Source organism: Onychomys torridus, chromosome 2 (genome assembly GCF_903995425.1).
Source record: "Onychomys torridus chromosome 2, mOncTor1.1, whole genome shotgun sequence".
NCBI classification, from domain to species: domain Eukaryota; kingdom Metazoa; phylum Chordata; class Mammalia; order Rodentia; family Cricetidae; genus Onychomys; species Onychomys torridus.
The window spans coordinates 153004040-153022039 of NC_050444.1; the positions used below are offsets into that span (position 1 = coordinate 153004040).

General features: G+C 47.3%; 1 protein-coding gene across 7 annotated transcripts in view; it reads left to right on the plus strand.

Annotated features, from left to right (window-relative positions):
* Ubr4 (ubiquitin protein ligase E3 component n-recognin 4) overlaps window positions 1–18000 on the plus strand; it is a 117064-nt gene that overhangs the window by 45063 nt on the left and 54001 nt on the right. For 3 of the 7 annotated variants that reach the window (XM_036179315.1, XM_036179317.1, XM_036179321.1), the window contains exons 38-57: window positions 356–583; window positions 1027–1197; window positions 2421–2603; window positions 3743–3901; window positions 4179–4331; window positions 4690–4917; window positions 5914–6071; window positions 7164–7335; window positions 7675–7876; window positions 8594–8757; window positions 9223–9439; window positions 10564–10780; window positions 11491–11523; window positions 12604–12667; window positions 12975–13109; window positions 14220–14394; window positions 15133–15216; window positions 15306–15446; window positions 16444–16565; window positions 17375–17486. In XM_036179315.1, coding sequence (XP_036035208.1) covers window positions 356–583; window positions 1027–1197; window positions 2421–2603; window positions 3743–3901; window positions 4179–4331; window positions 4690–4917; window positions 5914–6071; window positions 7164–7335; window positions 7675–7876; window positions 8594–8757; window positions 9223–9439; window positions 10564–10780; window positions 11491–11523; window positions 12604–12667; window positions 12975–13109; window positions 14220–14394; window positions 15133–15216; window positions 15306–15446; window positions 16444–16565; window positions 17375–17486 — 3118 coding nt within the window. The remainder of the gene's footprint in view (window positions 1–355; window positions 584–1026; window positions 1198–2420; window positions 2604–3742; window positions 3902–4178; window positions 4332–4689; window positions 4918–5913; window positions 6072–7163; window positions 7336–7674; window positions 7877–8593; window positions 8758–9222; window positions 9440–10563; window positions 10781–11490; window positions 11524–12603; window positions 12668–12974; window positions 13110–14219; window positions 14395–15132; window positions 15217–15305; window positions 15447–16443; window positions 16566–17374; window positions 17487–18000) is intronic. The other 4 variants (XM_036179316.1, XM_036179318.1, XM_036179320.1 and 1 more) reach the window with 4 other exon arrangements.

Genomic DNA, 18000 nt, shown 5'->3' on the forward strand with positions numbered 1-18000 from the left:
GAGATGGAACCTTCATGGTATCATATGGGCAACTTGTTAGTAACACAGGAATGTCTAAGGCAGACCAGAAAATTCCCATGTTAGCTCTGTATGGCCAAGAATTGGTTCTCATTCTGTTATGAGTGATGTGTCCATTTGTGGCCCCAGCACTTCACTTAGAGCATTAAAAGCGACAACCTCCTGATGTCAAGGCCTGCCTCTGAGTGGGCAGTGAAGATAGGTGTTGGGCGAACCCCATGGATCTGGGCTTGGGAATCACATGTATAGCCAGTTCCTCCTCTGCTTCCAGTATCTTAGCAGTATTTCATCTGTCTTGGGGCAAGAACTTGGGGATGCTGACCTTTCCTGTCCCTAGGCACTGGTGAAGCGAACTCCTAGCAGTGGCATGAGCTCTACCATGAAGGAGTCAGCATTTCAGAGCGAACCTAGGGTTTCCGAGAGTCTGGTGCGCCATGCCAGCACTTCACCTGCTGACAAGGCCAAGGTCACCATCAGTGATGGGAAGGTTACCGAGGAAGAGAAGCCCAAGAAGAGCAGCCTGTGCCGCACAGTTGAGGGGTGCCGTGAGGAGCTGCAGAATCAGGTGGGGCTTCCTGGTGGGCACTAGTGCACGGGACAGAGTTTAGCAAGTCTGAGTCAGTAGTGTGCGGCTCTCCTGGCCGCCCAGTCTCCTCTCGCGTTCTTGCAGTGATCGTGCTGGGGTGTGTGTTGTCCATCTCTGGGGAAGAATTGACAGTAGTGGCAGTCATTCTAGCACATGCTTTCGTGGCCAGGGGTCCTCATCTGGGACCAGAGTTCAGGAAACAATTGAGCGATGGCTTTTTCTGTTTCTCCCATTCTGTGGGACCCTGGCTTAGAAATAGTCCTCTCATCAGTAGTGCATTGACTATAGTCAGAGCAAGGGTTCTGGAGAGGGGAAACTGATTTGCTAAAGGCAGTAACTGTCAAGATTATTGCATGTGACCCATGATTTTTCTTTCTTTTTTTTTTTTTTTTTTTTCACTTGTGTATTTCGATTTCTCTCAGGCCAATTTCTCCTTCGCTCCTCTCGTGTTAGACATGCTCAATTTCCTCATGGATGCCATACAGACCAACTTTCAGCAGGCTTCAGCTGTAGGGAGCAGCAGCCGGGCACAGCAGGCTCTCACTGAACTCCATACAGTGGACAAGGTTGTGGAGATGACGGACCAGCTGATGGTGAGTGTGTTGGGGTTGCAAGGTTTGGTGACTATACAATCTGTGCCTCACGGCTTCCCAATATGTGGGAGAGCAACTAGGAACAGATTTAGAGTTAGTTGGTCCCAGGCCATGCAGAACCTAGAATCTATGGTCTCATCCTTCCTCAGCTATACTCTGAGCAGTGTAGAAATCCACAGATGAGCTGTGTCTGGGTATTTAGGGAGTAAGTCCCCTTTTTATTAAAGCTTCTGAATGCAGTAACTCATAATATGTGAAGAGCTCCATTTTGGGAGCACTCTAACAGAAACTCCTTTGTAGAAAATTGAAAGCCTCTTGACTGTGTCTTCCTTCCTACGGCTCAGTAGCTTTGTCCTTTTCTGACCTCCACCCCTGAGTTAAAGACAGCTTTCCTTTAGTTATTCTTTTGACTTGGGACACAGCCTGTCAGTTATCTGCCTTAGGACTGCTCACCCAGCTCTGTGAGGCAGGCTCCTAATCTTCAGGGGTAGGTAGAGGCAGTTCCTGGAGGGGCAAGTGTAGACACCAGGAATGAGGTCATGATAGATTGTAAGAGGGGCCTATCAGTGAGTTGTACCCAGGAATACAAGCATGGACATACACCAGTGCTTCATTAACACCAATCTTTTCAGAGCAGAGGATTTAAGATTTCAGATAATGACATCCAAAACTAAAGAAATGAGTTGATGACCTATTAAGTTGCCAACTTCACTTTTGCTGGGGGGGGGGGGGGATGATGCATGAAAGAAAAATACTGTATATCATGACCATCATTTTATAAATGAAAATAGATTTTAACATTTAATAAGCAGCCAGTACTTAATTTACTTTCATGGAAAATTTACCTTGCTCTTCTAGACAGACTGAAAATAGTAGATTTACTCAGCTGAGCATGGTGGTTTGGAGGCTGAAGTCTATTACTTTTTTTGGAGCCCTTGCTAGCCTGAACTCATTATATAGCCCAGGTTAGCCTGGCAAACACAAAGATCCACCTGCCTTTGCCTCTCAAGTGCTGGGATTAAAGGCTTCTGCCACTGTGCCCTGCTACCTTTTCTTTGTTGTTGTTAGTGATTTTATTATTTGAGAATTATATACCCGCATTTATTTTGATCAGATTCACAAACCTTCAACTCCTACCAGATCTAATACTTTTGAATGACTAAAGTGTGCCATGCTTATTATTTGCTTACTCCAATACTTTCTCTGCTTCTCCCTTCTTCCAGGTTCCTACCTTAGGCTCACAGGAAGGTGCCTTTGAGAATGTGCGGATGAATTACAGTGGAGACCAGGGCCAGACTATCCGGCAGCTCATCAGTGCTCATGTGCTCAGGCGGGTGGCTATGTGTGTGCTCTCTTCCCCGCATGGGCGCCGCCAGCACTTGGCTGTCAGCCATGAGAAGGGCAAGGTAGGTTCTGTGATTCCTTCCTAGTCATTTTAGGTCCTGATTATCTTAAATGCTAAGTGGAGCAGAGAGACGATCTTGTTCAGATAGACCCTGTGAGGGGATACATCTGCTGCTCTGGTTCTGAGAATGCTTTCAAGACTGATTTCATTAAACCTTTGGGCTTGAACCTGAGACGTTTGGTTATCCCTAGAACTGACATGGCTAGGGAAAGGCTCCGGCAAAGGCAGTGATCAGCTGGTGTTGAGGACAGCATAGTTCCCAGTGGTGCCCATTTTGGGGCACTGAAAGGCACAAGTGGAGAGGCAGAATCTTTTTCAGGAAGACCTGATGTTCCTTGTGTAGTCCTTCCTGCTCTTTAGAAACACAGTGCTGCTAAGTTGGGGTTGTAGGTATCTGTTCTCTGTTCTTGCTTCTCATCAGGGCTGTTTTAACCATGAGTGAAAGCATGGATAGTCCTTAAAGCACCTGGCCCATAAAGTGCTAAACGGGATGCTTGAGGACAGTGGCCCACAGGAATTAACTAGTTATGATTATTATTTTTTTTAAAGGTTTATTATGTATACAGCATGCTAGAAGAGGGCTCCAGATCTCATTATAGATGGTTGTGAGCCACCATGTGGTTGCTGGGAATTGAACTCAGGACCTCTGGAAGAGCAGCCAGTGCTCTTATCCTCTGAGCCATCTCTCCAGCCCATAGTTATGATTATTATTAATTTTTTTTTTTTTTTTTTGAGACAAGGTTTCTCTGTGTAACATCTCTGGCTGTTCTGGAACTTACTTTGTAGACCAGGCTAGCCTCGAACTCAAGAGATCTGCCTGCCTTTGCCTCCTGAGTGCTGGAATTAAAGACATGCACTACCATGCTCAGCTGGAATTAACTATTATGAAAAGATTCTGCACAGAAAAGTTGGTTTAATTACTCATTTCTTTTGCCCTCCCTGGGAGGAGGGCATGAATGCCCTTTCATGTCTTTCTTTTGGGAGAAATAGAAGCTAATCTTCATCTAGACATTTCCTAAGAGATGTAGTCCATAAAGCAGGCCAGTGACTCACACCCCTTCCAAGGGAGCCTTGTCGCCTGCTCTGGACTCAAAGGGCCACCCTGGGACTGGGGCTAAGCAGGTGGCGGTTCCTTTGCAGATCACAGTACTGCAGCTCTCAGCGCTCCTGAAACAAGCGGATTCCAGCAAAAGAAAGTTGACTCTGACCCGCTTGGCTTCTGCCCCAGTTCCCTTCACAGTGCTGAGTCTTACTGGAAACCCTTGCAAGGAGGACTACCTGGCAGTGTGTGGGCTGAAGGTAAAGACCCAGTGCAGGAGTGACTCCCAGAGCTCTGGCCAAGTCTGCCTTGGCCTCAGCTTCACCTTTTCCTCCTCACTGATAGCTAAAAGCATAAGAGCTACTGAGCTCGCTCCGTGTCTCCCAATTGCTGTGTGTTCTGGAAACTGGAGTGTCTAGGCAGTCTGAATACCATCTGGAGGCAGGGAATGTTAAGGTGGAAACAATGGGAGCTCTGAAATGAATCAGCCCACTCTACTAGGCACATTTAACAGTTTGTTCTTTAACCTGTGCCCAGGACTGCCATGTGCTCACCTTCAGTAGCTCGGGCTCTGTTTCGGATCACTTGGTGTTACATCCCCAGTTGGCAACAGGGAACTTCATCATCAAAGCTGTGTGGTTACCTGGTTCACAGACTGAGCTGGCCATTGTCACCGCGGACTTTGTCAAGGTAAGTGATGCTGGCTTGCTTTTAATTCTAGAACACTTGAGTTAAAAACAAATACCATTCTGATGCTTTCTGTTATATTGCTAAGTATATAGATACATGTCTCTAGGAATTGGTTCTTTACACATCTGTGACTACTTGTTATAAATCTGTGTATTTCTTCCTGCTCATACCTTGAGGGATGTGGAAGACACTTGTTTTTATGTGCACCATGGAGCCTAGCACGTTACTAGTTAGGGACTTGTTGACTGGAGGGTGAATGCCCATAACTGTGAAGTTGTAGCTGTTAGAAGTTGCTGGAGTACTTTAGGGGTAGGACTGAAAGAGATCACCTTTCTTTACCGCTCCTGTCACCCTGCAGATTTACGACCTGTCTATTGATGCCTTGAGTCCAACCTTCTACTTTCTCCTGCCAAGCTCAAAGATAAGAGATGTTACATTTCTTTTCAATGAAGAAGGCAAGAACATCATTGTCATCATGTCCTCTGCTGGGTACATGTACACACAGCTCATGGAGGAGGCCAGCAGTGCCCAGCAGGGGCCTTTCTATGTCACCAATGTCCTGGAAATAAATCATGAGGACCTGAAGGTTAGAGGCCATCTTGACACTTCCTTCTGTTCTATGTTTGACTTGTTTAGCAACTCCTCTGTTGTCTCCTTTCAGTTTCCTTATTTTTTCTCATGTGTACATGCATGTGCATTTAGCTTCTTTTTACCTAATAGCAAAATCTAAATCACTAAGGCAATTCAGCTGCAATCTCAGAATCTGTTATCAGAGTTACTCTGTCTTCCCAGTGACACGTCACTCCAGCAATGAGGGATTGCTAATGAAAAACACCTTTCTAAAGTATCATTATTTTATGTGTATGGGTGTTTGCTTGCATGTATGTCTATGTGCCACATTCATCTGGCACTGAAGACCTGAAGAAGGTTATCAGTCCTCTGGAATTGGAGTTACAGACAGTTGTGAACTGCCACGTGGATCTGGGAATTGAACCCAGGTACCTGGAAGAGAAGCCAGTGCTCTTAACTGCTAGAGCTATTACTCCAGCCTAGGAAACTCTTTAATAATTGCACATGACCAGTTCTGGGCAATGCCCAAAAGGGAACCGGTCCTAAATAGAAATCCCTGTCAGCTTATATAGTTTCACAGCCCCACGTTACATTTGAGCAATTAAACTTTTTACAGAGACAGTGATCCCAAGGTTTGGTTGTTTGGACAAATGGGGAGATTTACAGTGTAGAGTCTTGTCAGTTTTCCTGAGACAGATCAGGGCTGCTTTTCCTAGGTAGCTGTCCACCAGGGTCATCCTGCCTACCTGGTGGAATTGTGCCCTTCCTGATAGAGGTACATGTCAACCAGGGGCATCTTCTCTAACTTGTCCTGCAGCTAGGACTTACTTTTGTGTGACATACTATTTTCTGAGGGTGTCAGTTGATTACATCCATCTCAACCTTCCTGAGATGCTTACATGAGGTCTTATGCTTAGGGTATGGAAGTGCCTTGTGGTTTAAAGTCCTACCCGAGAACCTGGGTTCCAGCTAGTAAGAGAAATCTTGCACATGTATGTCTTTTCTCCTGCAGGACAGTAACAGCCAGGTGGCAGGTGGTGGTGTGTCTGTCTACTATTCGCACGTGTTGCAGATGCTTTTCTTCAGCTACAGTCAGGGCAAGTCCTTTGCAGCCACTGTCAGCAGGAGCACTTTGGAGGTGTTGCAGCTCTTCCCCATCAACATCAAAAGGTGAGAGCAATGGCGGAATGCCAGCCTCCTGGATGCCCTCCCTTCTCATCCCCACATGCTGGCTCTGACCAGGCTTGCACTACTCCAGTTGAGTATTTTTAAAAACAAACAGCCATGATTGGCAAGTTGTGCTACCTGCTTGCCTGTTCTTCACCATGGAGACACCAAACTATAAAAGGCTGAGAGGATTCACTGTTAAACAGAGAGAAAACCTGTAGTCAAGGCAACTGGTATGATTTTTAACAATGACCAAGTTTCAAGGAGGAGACAGTGCCAGTGAGACACATACCCTGCCCCAAGGTTCATTTTTGCCTCCTTGAGAAGCCCACCCTCCCACCCCATCAGTAAATAGGACACCCATCAGTCCTGGGGGTGTGGCTAGAACTGGGGCAGGTAAGCATGTTCATCAGTTTTCCTGATATCAGAGGTAGGTGTGAGGTGGTAAGTTATGTTTAAGGAAGAGGAAGAAGAGATTCAGAGTCTTCTCCTTAGCTGCTACAGAAGAGCTCTTTTAGATCTGTAGGGGATTAGCCTGGTTTGGAATGACATCAAATGGGCATGAGAACTGTATAAGATACCATGCCATCCGCCTTAGGCAACCCTGTGGCCTTAATAGTTGATAGTCTCGAAAGGTCACTCATTCTAAGTAGCTAAGTTTCAGGAGGACTCTTGGGGGCACACACTGGAGACATGGTAGCACACAGATGGCTCTTAGTAAACTGACCCTTGGCAAATCTGAATCCTTGGCCAGGGCTTCTGTTCTGAGTAACGTAGCTACTCATAGGACAGTCCATTTTATTTTATTTTATTTTATTTTATTTTATAATTTAATTTAATTTTACATATCAGCCACGGATTCCCCTGTCCACTCTCTTCCTGGTCCCTCCTCCCCCGCCTTCTTCCCAGCCCACCTCCTCATTCCCATCTCCTCCAGGGCAAGGACTCCCCTGGGGATTCAGCTCAGCCTGGCAAATTCAGTTGAGGCAGATCCAGTCCTCTCCTCCCTTCACCCAGGCTGAGCAAGACAGTCCTTTTTAAAGGAAGGAACTGAAAAATGGGGAGGGACACCATGTCTACTTTTGTTGTCTGCAGCTCCAATGGTGGCAGTAAGACTTCTCCTGCGCTCTGCCAGTGGTCTGAGGTGATGAACCACCCTGGCTTGGTCTGTTGTGTCCAGCAAACTACTGGCATACCTCTGGTAGTCATGGTGAAACCAGACACTTTCCTCATCCAGGAGATTAAAACTCTTCCCGCCAAAGCAAAGGTCAGTGTCCTTTCCCACATTTCTTGCTTAGGAATTTATTTCCATCTCTGACAGCTTGAAAATATTTTTCTTTCTCCATATTGTGCCATAAATCCATAATTCCAGCACTGGGAAGTCTGAAGCAAGAGGATTAAGAGTTTAGGGGCCAGCCTAACCCATATTGAGCCCCCATCTCAAGAAACAAATGGAGGAATGGCTAGGCCTTTGCTGCCCTTCTGCCCCCAACCCGCCTGTGGAGCTGAGGTTTTACCATCTCTCTCCGAGGCTCTGAGCCACAAGTGTGAGAACTAACTAGTGCACAGCTCCCACCCCCACCCATCTTTGATCCTCTCCTCCTAGATCCAGGACATGGTTGCCATTAGGCACACTGCCTGCAATGAGCAGCAACGGACGACCATGATCCTGTTGTGTGAGGACGGCAGCCTGCGCATTTACATGGCCAATGTGGAGAACACCTCTTACTGGCTCCAGCCTTCCCTGCAGCCCAGCAGCGTCATCAGCATCATGAAGCCTGTGCGAAAGCGCAAAACGGCTACAATCAGTAAGGCTCCTCCAGAACCCTGTGGGCATGGGTTCAGCAGTCTTCTAGACAGTGACAGAGTAGAGCCCTGTGATGGTCGAGAGATGAACTGGCTTTCCTGCTTGCACATTTGGTGAGGTCAGAGAACAGTCCTAGCCAATTTTCTGAAACTTGCTCATGTGGGCAACCACCAGCATTCTTTTTGTGCCCCATAAAGAATGTTGTCTTCAGGTTTGGGTTTTCTTTGGAGTTAGGGAAGGTGGCTTACCTGTGCATTTGGTCTCATTGAAGGGTAGATCCTTCAGTTGCCTAATTTCCCACAGAATGGTGTGGATATCAGGTCTTGCTCCTGTCTGTGAGAGGACTCTTTGAAGAACAGGAAGTGTGATTTTAGGAGGGAATGAACCTGGCTAAGTGAAGTACACTGTAGGCATCATTATGTTTTCTTAAATTGTTCTAGAGTTTTCATGTTTGAGAAGATGATGTAGCTTATCATCTTGTAAAGAAATAGATTCTGTTGTGTTATGAACTGTACACTCCATACTGATACCAGGTTTTGTATGGTGGGTCACAATGGTTAGGGGTGGTATGTTGGAGAGCTGATCTTGATAAGCATCGTGATGGGAAGGATGATGGAATCTCATTTGGTTAGAGATTAGAGTGTACGAGCATGGGCTCAGTGTTTAACCTTGGAGTGAGAGCAGAGTGCTCTCGAGCAAACTGGTACTATCCCCACAGCAGCCCGCACATCCAGCCAGGTGACCTTCCCCATCGACTTTTTTGAACACAACCAGCAGCTGACGGATGTAGAGTTTGGTGGTAATGACCTCCTGCAAGTCTACAATGCACAACAGATAAAGCACAGACTGAACTCCACTGGCATGTATGTGGCTAACACCAAGGTGAGGAGCACACAGGGCTGGCTCACTTTCTGGGTTAGTGCTCTTGTGGCCAACTCGAGTCTGTCTTTCCAGCACTGGGCTTGAACCCAGGCACTCTACCATTGAGCAGCACTCTACACATCTTCCTTTAGAAACAGACATAGAATATGTACTCGAGTTGCTCACTTCTAGTCAAATGATCCTTGAATAAATCAACATTCTTTCAACTGCTGAAGGTCTTGAGTCTCACTAGGCCAAATTTGAACTATTGTTAGCAGGGTTACTATGTATAGAACAACAGGGTTTTTAATGCTGGGGGGGAGGGCATGGAGTTGGGAGGGCAGGGAGCCTGACACTGTCTCTCTCTTCCCTTGGTCATGACATGATTAGGATGGAGTTAAAGAAATGAGGTCTTACTAATAGCCACTGAGGCAGTGTGGGAAGAAGGGTTCTGGGAATTTGTGACATGTGCTTTTGTCCTTGCAGCCTGGGGGCTTCACCATTGAGATTAGCAACAACAGCAGCACTATGGTGATGACAGGCATGCGGATCCAGATTGGGACGCAGGCAATTGAACGGGCTCCATCATACATCGAGATCTTTGGCAGAACCATGCAGCTTAATCTGAGCCGTTCCCGCTGGTTTGACTTCCCCTTCACCAGAGAGGAAGCCCTGCAGGCTGACAAGAAGCTGAACCTCTTCAGTGAGTGAGCCATCCAGGGCAAGCTGGAACCTTCTCATTGTGACTAGAATAGATGACCACTAGGTGGCCCTCCACTGTTAGGGATTCCTGCTCTACCTAGTTCTCCCTTTATTTGAGGTATAAGAGGTAGGCTGCTGGAAAAGGAGACTGCTTTTTTTTTCTTGCTGATGGTACAGACTTTTTGCATGTTAGGTGAATAATCTACCACTAAGCTATATCACCAGCCCTTTTTAAACTTTTTATTTTGAAACAGACAGGCCTTGAACTTGGGATCTTCCTGCCTTAGCCTTCTGAGTATCTGGGATTACAGACCAGTGCCAGTAGGTCTGTTAAAAAGAATAGATGTGGTGGTAGAGAGAGGGCACGCTCAGTTAGCTGTTTGCTTTGGTGTTGCATTGGCCTCATCAATGGAGCTCTTCTATGTCAGAAGAGGCAAGACTGATTAACATGAAATCAAGAGGCATGTGCTCTATCAACTGTAGCCTTGGCTCAAAGCTTTTTACATTTAATTCAAGCATCATTCATAGACAGGGTCTTATGTATTTCAGCCTGTCCTTGAGCTCACTGTATAGCTGAGTATGATCTTGAACTTCTGATCCTCCTGCCTCTACTTCTTGAGTTCTGGAATTAGGGGTTTGTGTCACAATGCCAGTTTATGTGGTGTTAAGGATGGAACCCAGCAAGCACTCAAGTGAGCTACATCCCTAGCCCCAGGCTTTCTGCACTTCACATGTCCCTGAGTATTTACTGGCCGTTTAGCTGGAGTACTTTTCTCCTAGAAATAGTTACTTTTGTGTGGATGGTAATGACCTGTTTTCTGAACAAAGAAAGTGCTTAGAGACCACTGGGAATAAGGGCCAGAGGTGGAATGCCAGTGAGCACCAGAGGATCTTTAGAGTGATGGTTAGGGTCTTTCCCAAGTAGGAGACATCAGACTGTGGTCCATCGAACTGTTGTTGTGCATTCAGCAGTGAGTGCTGCCAAGTGCCTCAGTAGACACAGCTTCCAAGTCTGAGATGGATGTGATTTGCACCTGTGCCTGACTGTGCTGTGCTTTGCCTTGGAGTGTGTGACACAAGCTCTGAGTAAATATGCTTCCTGAAGGCTTCTCTTGCCTATTGCAGTCGGTGCCTCGGTGGATCCAGCAGGCGTCACCATGATAGATGCTGTAAAAATTTATGGCAAGACTAAGGAGCAGTTTGGCTGGCCTGATGAGCCCCCAGAAGAATTTCCTTCTGCTTCTGTCAGCAACATCTGCCCTTCCAACCTGAATCCAAGCAATGGTACTGGGGAGAGTGACTCAGCTGCTCCAGCTACGACCAGTGGCACTGTCCTGGAGAGGTACCAGTGTTGGCAGGGTTTGGCTTTAGTTCTTAACCATTTTGCATTGATTGCAGAGCCCTTCTTTGTCTTGAGTCTCCCAAGTCTAGTCTGTGATGGACAAGTTCTCACACAAACATTCTCCCTAATACACACACAGAGCCTGGGAAATGGGCTCAGAGGTATCTAATCTGGGTCTCTGTCCAGATAAGAAGCTTGGTCACTTATTTAATGTTCCATGAGCATTTGACTAGCCAGAGACTGCCTACTAGAGAGTGCTCACAGCCGTGATCTAGATGAGGGTCCAGACTGAAACAGCAGCACGCATCTGCCCTCTGTACCAGTCCCTCGTCTTCTCATCTGCCTCTGTGGTAATGACACTGCCACTGCCAGCAAGAGAGGCTGCCGCAGCATCTTGCAGGAGAGAGCAGTGTCCTTAGAGCTCCCTACGGTGGCATTCGTCAGCACATGCTTGGCTTCCTTGTGCTGGGTGGCTGCTGGTTTGCCATGGTAGATGAAGCAGGTCCTGATGTAAGAGTGAGTTTCTTACATTGTAAGCCCTGAGATAGCCATGCTTGGAGTCGCTGCGCCCCACCAGCAGCCTCCCCATTTCTGCCTTTCTTCCCCCCCCCCCCCCCCGATTCATATATCGTTTGCTTAGGATGTGTTCTAGGTTTCTCTGAGCTTCACATTTTTTTTCCTTTTTTTTTTCCTTTTGCTTCTCCCCCAAGTTCTGAAACTGAGTCCCTAACCAAGCTGGACCGGTTAGTATGCCCTGTTTCTTTTCTCTGCACGAGTGCGTGTGTGTCAGAGAGCAGCGTCCGCATTGGTGTGGCTTTGCGCTGATTGGCTTCTGTTCCAAGTCCTGCTCCTTTTCTGTTCTGGTCATTGCATGGCTGCAGAGCTCTCCATGTGTAAACTGGAGCCTACCTGGGACTGTGAGTGCACCCTTGGTGTTGGCCACATCAGCCTCTCGGCTCTGTCTTCCTTAACCCATTCTTGCTGCTCATTCTGTACGACTGATGCGAAGGGATGGGGGTAGAGGGGCAAAATGCCCTACCAGTTCGTAAGCTTCTGGAGCTTGTTCCACTTCCCTTTATCCTGTGCGTTCTCCATCTTCCCTCTGTCTTCGGCGCCTCCTTTATCCTGGCCCTTTCTCACTCCAGCTACCTTCCCAGTGCTTTCCTTCCTGTCCAGACCCCAGCTCTCAGGATGACGGTTGTTTGACCATGCCACTCACATTCACAGGAGTAAGCCTAGAGCATGTGATCTGATAGATACTCTTTAATCTTAATGGAGAAGTTCCATGTTCTATCCTTTGAATGTTCCAGTGGCATGCATCTAAAAATAGTTTGTTACTGTACTTAAAGCCCATAGGAAATGCCTTGTGCATTTTCCTGGCTGTGTAAGCAGAAGCCTAACCTTAACGTTGCCAGTGTAAACAGATGGCTTTAACTTCTCCCTTGTGCTGCCTCCCTTTGCCCGCTGATCTCTGAGCACCTGAGCTTCGGGCACTGTTGCATCGAGACTTAAGCCCATCTTAGGATCCCTGCCACAGGCAGGAGAAGGAAGCACATTTATCCTCTTTGAGGAAGAAAAGCTCGTCTTTGAGTGGTGGATTATGAACATGGCCTCAGGTTGATCTCCGAGTAGGAGCCAGGTTTCTTCTGGCCTATAACACAGGCAGCGATATGCATGGTGCCTGTGGCAGGTTTTATTGTGCTTTGATTTTGTATTTGGCATTCGATAGCTGTCCCCAAGGTCCTCACAACTACAGCTTGCCCAGCTGACATGAGGCAGAGAGAACAGTGCTTGTGCTCAAGCCAGGCTTTCTGTCTCCCCAGGCTGGTTGTGAGCTCTTTGGAAGCCCTGGAAAGCTGCTTTGCTGTTGGCCCAATCATCGAGAAGGCAAGTCATATTCTTCAAAGCACACGGGAGCTTTCTGAAGAGGCAGCAAGTAGGGTTGTTGGCTGAGGCCTGTTGCCTTAGAGCATAAGAGTACTGACGGCACAGTCTTGATTACAAGCCATCCCTGATCTCTGCACCTGTGTTGTAGGAGGGTTCTAGTTTCGAAATCTTCTTGTCTGCTCTTTCTTGTCCATGGAGGGTAGCCTGTCTTGGCTGGCCTGGAAGGAAGGAAGGGAAGCGGGCAGACTAGAGGGTATTCTATGCTGCATCAAGGGCTCAGTGCTAACCCTGCTGTTTCCCACACCAGGAGAGAAACAAGCATGCAGCCCAGGAGCTGGCCACTCTGCTGCTCTCCCTGCCAGCACCTGCCAGTGTCCAGCAGCAGTCAAAGAGCCTCCTGGCCAGCCTGCACACCAGCCGCTCGGCCTACCACAGCCACAAGGTGATCAGTCGTCCCTCTCTGGGAGTCCTTCTGCAGAAATGGAAATTATCCTCACAGGGAATCAAGTCAGTTGGCCCTTCGTCTGGAAAGCAAGGCCCTAGTGGAGTGAGAAGGAGGAAGGAACTCATACTGAGATTAGAGCCAGTCCCAAGTTTCTCCCAAGAGATATGTGAATGCTAGCTACTCTAGACTAAGAAAGCAATCTAGTAGGCCACTGGCACTTGCTTTATTTTTCTGTCTGTGACAGGATCAGCAAGTTTAGAAGAGAGTGACTATGGGTGGCTGCTTCTCTGTGGGAGAGTGCAAGGATCAGGATGTACCATAGGTGGTTAATATACTGTTGTTCCGAGCCCTTGGCTGGGGGCTGGGGTGAGAGGCATACATATTCAGCAGATGGTTGTTCAGTGGGGGTTATTGTTGGGCCTCAGAGGGTCTCCAGAACAACAGCCAATATCTGCTGGAGGAGGTAAGCTGAGCCTCTTTGGGTAGTTGGGAAACAAGACAGTGCAGACCAGTTGGAGGAAAAGCACTTGGGGGCACTGCCAGCCTGGCATTTGTGCCTCTGTCCCTTAACATCAAGGAATGTATTCAACTTGCCAAGCTTCCCAAGGAAAGTTGTTTGGAGGCATCATCCTTGGGTAAAGGCCCTACTGAGGGATGGCTGTTGCCAGAGGAAGTGATCTGCTGCTGTGGTTGTTGATCTAGTAGATACTATTTTCCTGGGACACTGTGAAGCCATTTATGAGGTTGATGACATTTTTGTTTGTCTTTTGTTTTTCAAGACAGAGTTTCTCTGTGTATTAGCTCTGGCTGTCCTGGAACTCACTCTGTAGACCAGGCTGGCCTTAAACTCACAGATCCACCTGCCTCTGCCTCCAGAGTGAGTGCTGGGATTAAAGGCGTGCACCGCCCCCCCCCCCCCCCCCCCACACACACTATGTTGACTTTTTAAAACACTGTTGTTTTTGTATCAAGTAGTTGAGCATTGGGCAGCCTGAAGATTGGTTTTGATAGCTGGTGACAGTTCTTGACAGGAGTTTCCAGCCCTCCTTGTGATTTAGTGCCCTGCCTTTCCTTACAGTTAATCCTCTGTGACCCTGTGTTTTATAGGACCAGGCCTTGCTGAGCAAAGCTGTGCAGTGTCTCAACACATCTAGCAAAGAAGGCAAGGACTTGGACCCTGAGGTGTTCCAGCGGCTAGTGATCACAGCTCGCTCTATTGCCATCATGCGTCCTAACAACCTTGTGCACTTTACGGAGTCAAAGCTGCCCCAGATGGAAACAGGTGAACTTGGCCTATGTGGCCGTGGTCCTGAAACCTGCTTAATGCACTTTCTTTGCCCTCTGTCATGCTCTTCTTGTTCTTGTTGGCTCTGATGACAGATAATCTGTTCCCTGTTTTTTAACTTTGTAGGGTCTCTGATGTTGCCCCATTTTAACTAACCTGACCATCCTTGAATTTGCTTATTGTTCTGAACCTCAGCTAGTCTGTTGTGAAGGTACGCCAGGGTGAAGCTGAGCTTGGTTTCTCCCTGGTGCCACAGCAGAAGTATGGCAAGAGTGGGATTTTCCTACACTGGATCTCTTTGTAGAGGGTGCAGAAGGTCATGCTCTTTGGGTGAAGCTGAGCTTGGTTTCGCCCTAGTACTTGGAGGCAGTGTGCTGCGTGCTGTGGTGCTGGTCTGGCGGCAGTACTGTGTGTGCAGTGGCTTCTCAGTGCTGCTTCCGTCCTCTCCTCACACTGGCTGGCTGTGGCTCAGTATCAAACCTGGTTTGCCATCATTAGAAAGAGCTTGTGATGCCCCTGCAGTCCGCTGTCACCTGCGTGTTCCTGTGTGCCATTGCTTTCCTGTCTGCCCTTCTAAGGGTGCAACCCTGCAGTCAATGTAGAGGAGTCTCGGCCATCCCCTAGGTTTAGTCAGACAGTTGAAACAGGCATCTTTGACTCTGCTGTACAGATCCTGAATGCTCCCTCTCTATCTAATTCTAACACACAATGTTTTCTGTGATGTTCCTTTCCCAGACTGTTTTTTCCCCAGATGTGCCTGCTGGAATCTAGGGATAGTTGGCATATTGATTGGGGCCCCACTTGAAACTCCCTCCGCAGGCAAGCTTCCTTGACCTGAGTTAACCTTAAAACAAATTAAATTCTGTCTTAGATTTACTATCGTTAATAATTTCCTTTCTCCTGCGTAGAAGGAGCGGATGAGGGGAAAGAGCCGCAGAAGCAGGTGGAAGGAGATGGCTGTAGTTTCATCACTCAGCTTGTGAACCACTTCTGGAAACTCCATGCTTCTAAGCCCAAGAATGCCTTCCTGGCCCCTGCCTGCCTACCAGGTATCATGCTAGCAGGGCTCCTTGGACTTGAGACTAGTGAAGTAGGTGTAAGCCCTTCAGCAGTGTGACCTTTTCCTCCAGAACAGTGGCAGAGACATGTGTGAGCTCAGTGCATTGCACCCATGGAAACTAGCAGTATGGTGGGCAGGTGTGCGTGTGTCATATATATCCTACCTTCATGTGGGATTGCATAGTTCACATGGGGGCCGACCATGACAACTCTGTACTTGTTATTCAAAAACAAAATATTTGAAAGATTTGAGATTAGCACATGCCTTAAATCCCAGCACAGGCAGAGGCAAGTGGATCTCTGTGAGTTCGAGGCCAGCCTGGTCTACAAAGTGAAGTTCCAGGATATCTAGGGCTGTTGTTACACAGAGAAATCCTGTTTTGAAAATAAATAAAATTAATTAAAAAATAATAATAATAAGAAAGACATGGTTGAGAGCCAGTTCAGAGGTAGGAATGTAAGAGAACCTGCTGTGGAAAGTGTTTTCATTTCCAAACTGTTGTTGCCTTGGTTCTCTTATGTGTCACATTCCTGAAAGTTGGGGGAAGAGGGAGGACCCCACAGCCAAAGAGAAGAATAGATGCCCAGGGCCCATTGTTGTTTGAAGATCACTTGAGACCCAGGACTGTCAGAGACCTACTTTGTCAACCCCTCAGGTTTTGGGGAATGTAGGGGTGTTGTTACCTGCCCACATCAAGTTTCCCTGACTTGCCTGTAGTTGTCTACAGTGATTCCTACTTCTCTAGTGCAGGCTCTGCAAGGGCTTTTGGGGACACTACAGCACTGGGAGTCTTAATAAAAGCAGCTCGATCACAGCTGACAGACTACAACCCAGTGTGGGTTATTGGTCAGCTTTGCTGTGTGTCTGTCTGTTTCTGTCTTGCTGCCCTCTAAGTGATGATGAGAATTTGTGCTTTTGTCTCAGGCTTTCAAGGTTGGAGTCATTTTTATCAACAGATTTTTATATGATCCTTTTCTTCCATTCAGGCCTCACTCATGTTGAAGCTACTGTTAATGCACTGGTAGACATTATCCATGGCTACTGTACCTGCGAGCTGGACTGTATCAACACAGCATCCAAGATCTACATGCAGATGCTGCTGTGTCCTGTACGTATCAGCACAACCCTTGGTGCCTTTGGTCAGCCTGGGAGTGTGTAGAAAATAGCCTTAATTTGCTAACCTAATGAAGTAAAATAGACTTCCAAACTGATGGAAGTGGCTGCAGAGGTGGAGGGGCTCAGCTGTTAAGAGCACTGGTTGCTCTTCTAGAGGCCCTGGGTTCAGTTCCCAGAAACCACATGGCAAGTAACAAATTCCTGCAACCCTTGTTCCAGGGGATCTGAAACTCTCTTCTGACCTTGGGCATTGTATGCAGGTGGTACACAGTCCTACAAGCAAGCAAAACACCCCCACACAAAAAAATAAATAAACCTTTTTTAAAAATTGTTGGGAATTAGTAATTGCAAATACCAGTAGAAGCTGTAGAGAATGAGACTGGGAAGGGAGGGCGTGGTCCTTCCTCAGTGCTTTGTTTCCTGCGCCTACTCTGCTGTGGAGCTAATGCTGAGTAAGTATTGTTTAAATGAAAGTACGAAGTGTTAAAAGTACTGTTTATGTCATGGAGCAGAGAGGAACTTGAGGGCTTGATTATGTGATGAAAAGTCAAAGCTCATTTGTAAAGAGCCAAAGTGGCTTCAGGATCAAATGGCCTTACAGACTATCCCCAACAGCTAAAAGACAAAAAGGTGGTGAATGGTCTTAACCATGCCAAGTCTGGAGAGGCTGCATTTGGCCAGGAGGGCGCAGGTGAGAGTAGACAGACTTCTGCCTTGTCTAAGTGGTTGACAAGAGAAGAAGGTGGAGGGCGCTGCTTGTTGATGAATACCTGAGCTTGACACCTGCCTTTCCAACCCTAGGACCCTGCTGTGAGCTTCTCCTGCAAACAAGCTCTAATTCGAGTCCTAAGGCCTAGGAACAAGCGGAGACATGTAACATTGCCCTCCTCCCCTCGAAGCAACACTCCAATGGGTAATGTGAAGTCTGAGTTTCAGTTATACTCAGGGTGGGCCTGTGGACCCAGGAAGAAGGTGCAGCTTTGGGATATGCTTCTTAATGTTGACCATGGGCTTTTCGGTTTTCTGTTCCTTTAATATTCTATACAGTAGGGTGGCATATAAAAATGCGTATAAGTAGAATAAAATAAAGCCAAGACTGGGTACATAAAGGTGTCATAGTAACATGTCCAGGACACATCATCTGCAGTACCAGTTTCCGCATGGTTAGTAAGGGAAGATCTTGCATTTGGCTGAAGCATCCTAAAGCCATAGGAAAAAACATGTAAAGACAATTTAAAAATCACTGACACTGAGGCAGCAGGGTTGGGATGAGGGTACAGACACTGAATTTGAGGCTAGCTTGGTCTATGTGGCAAGACCCTGTCTTCAAAATAAAAAAAACCGGGGCTGGAGAGATGGCTCAGTAGTTAAGAGCACCGACTGCTCTTCTAGAGGTCCTGAGTTCAATTCCTAGCAACCACATGGTG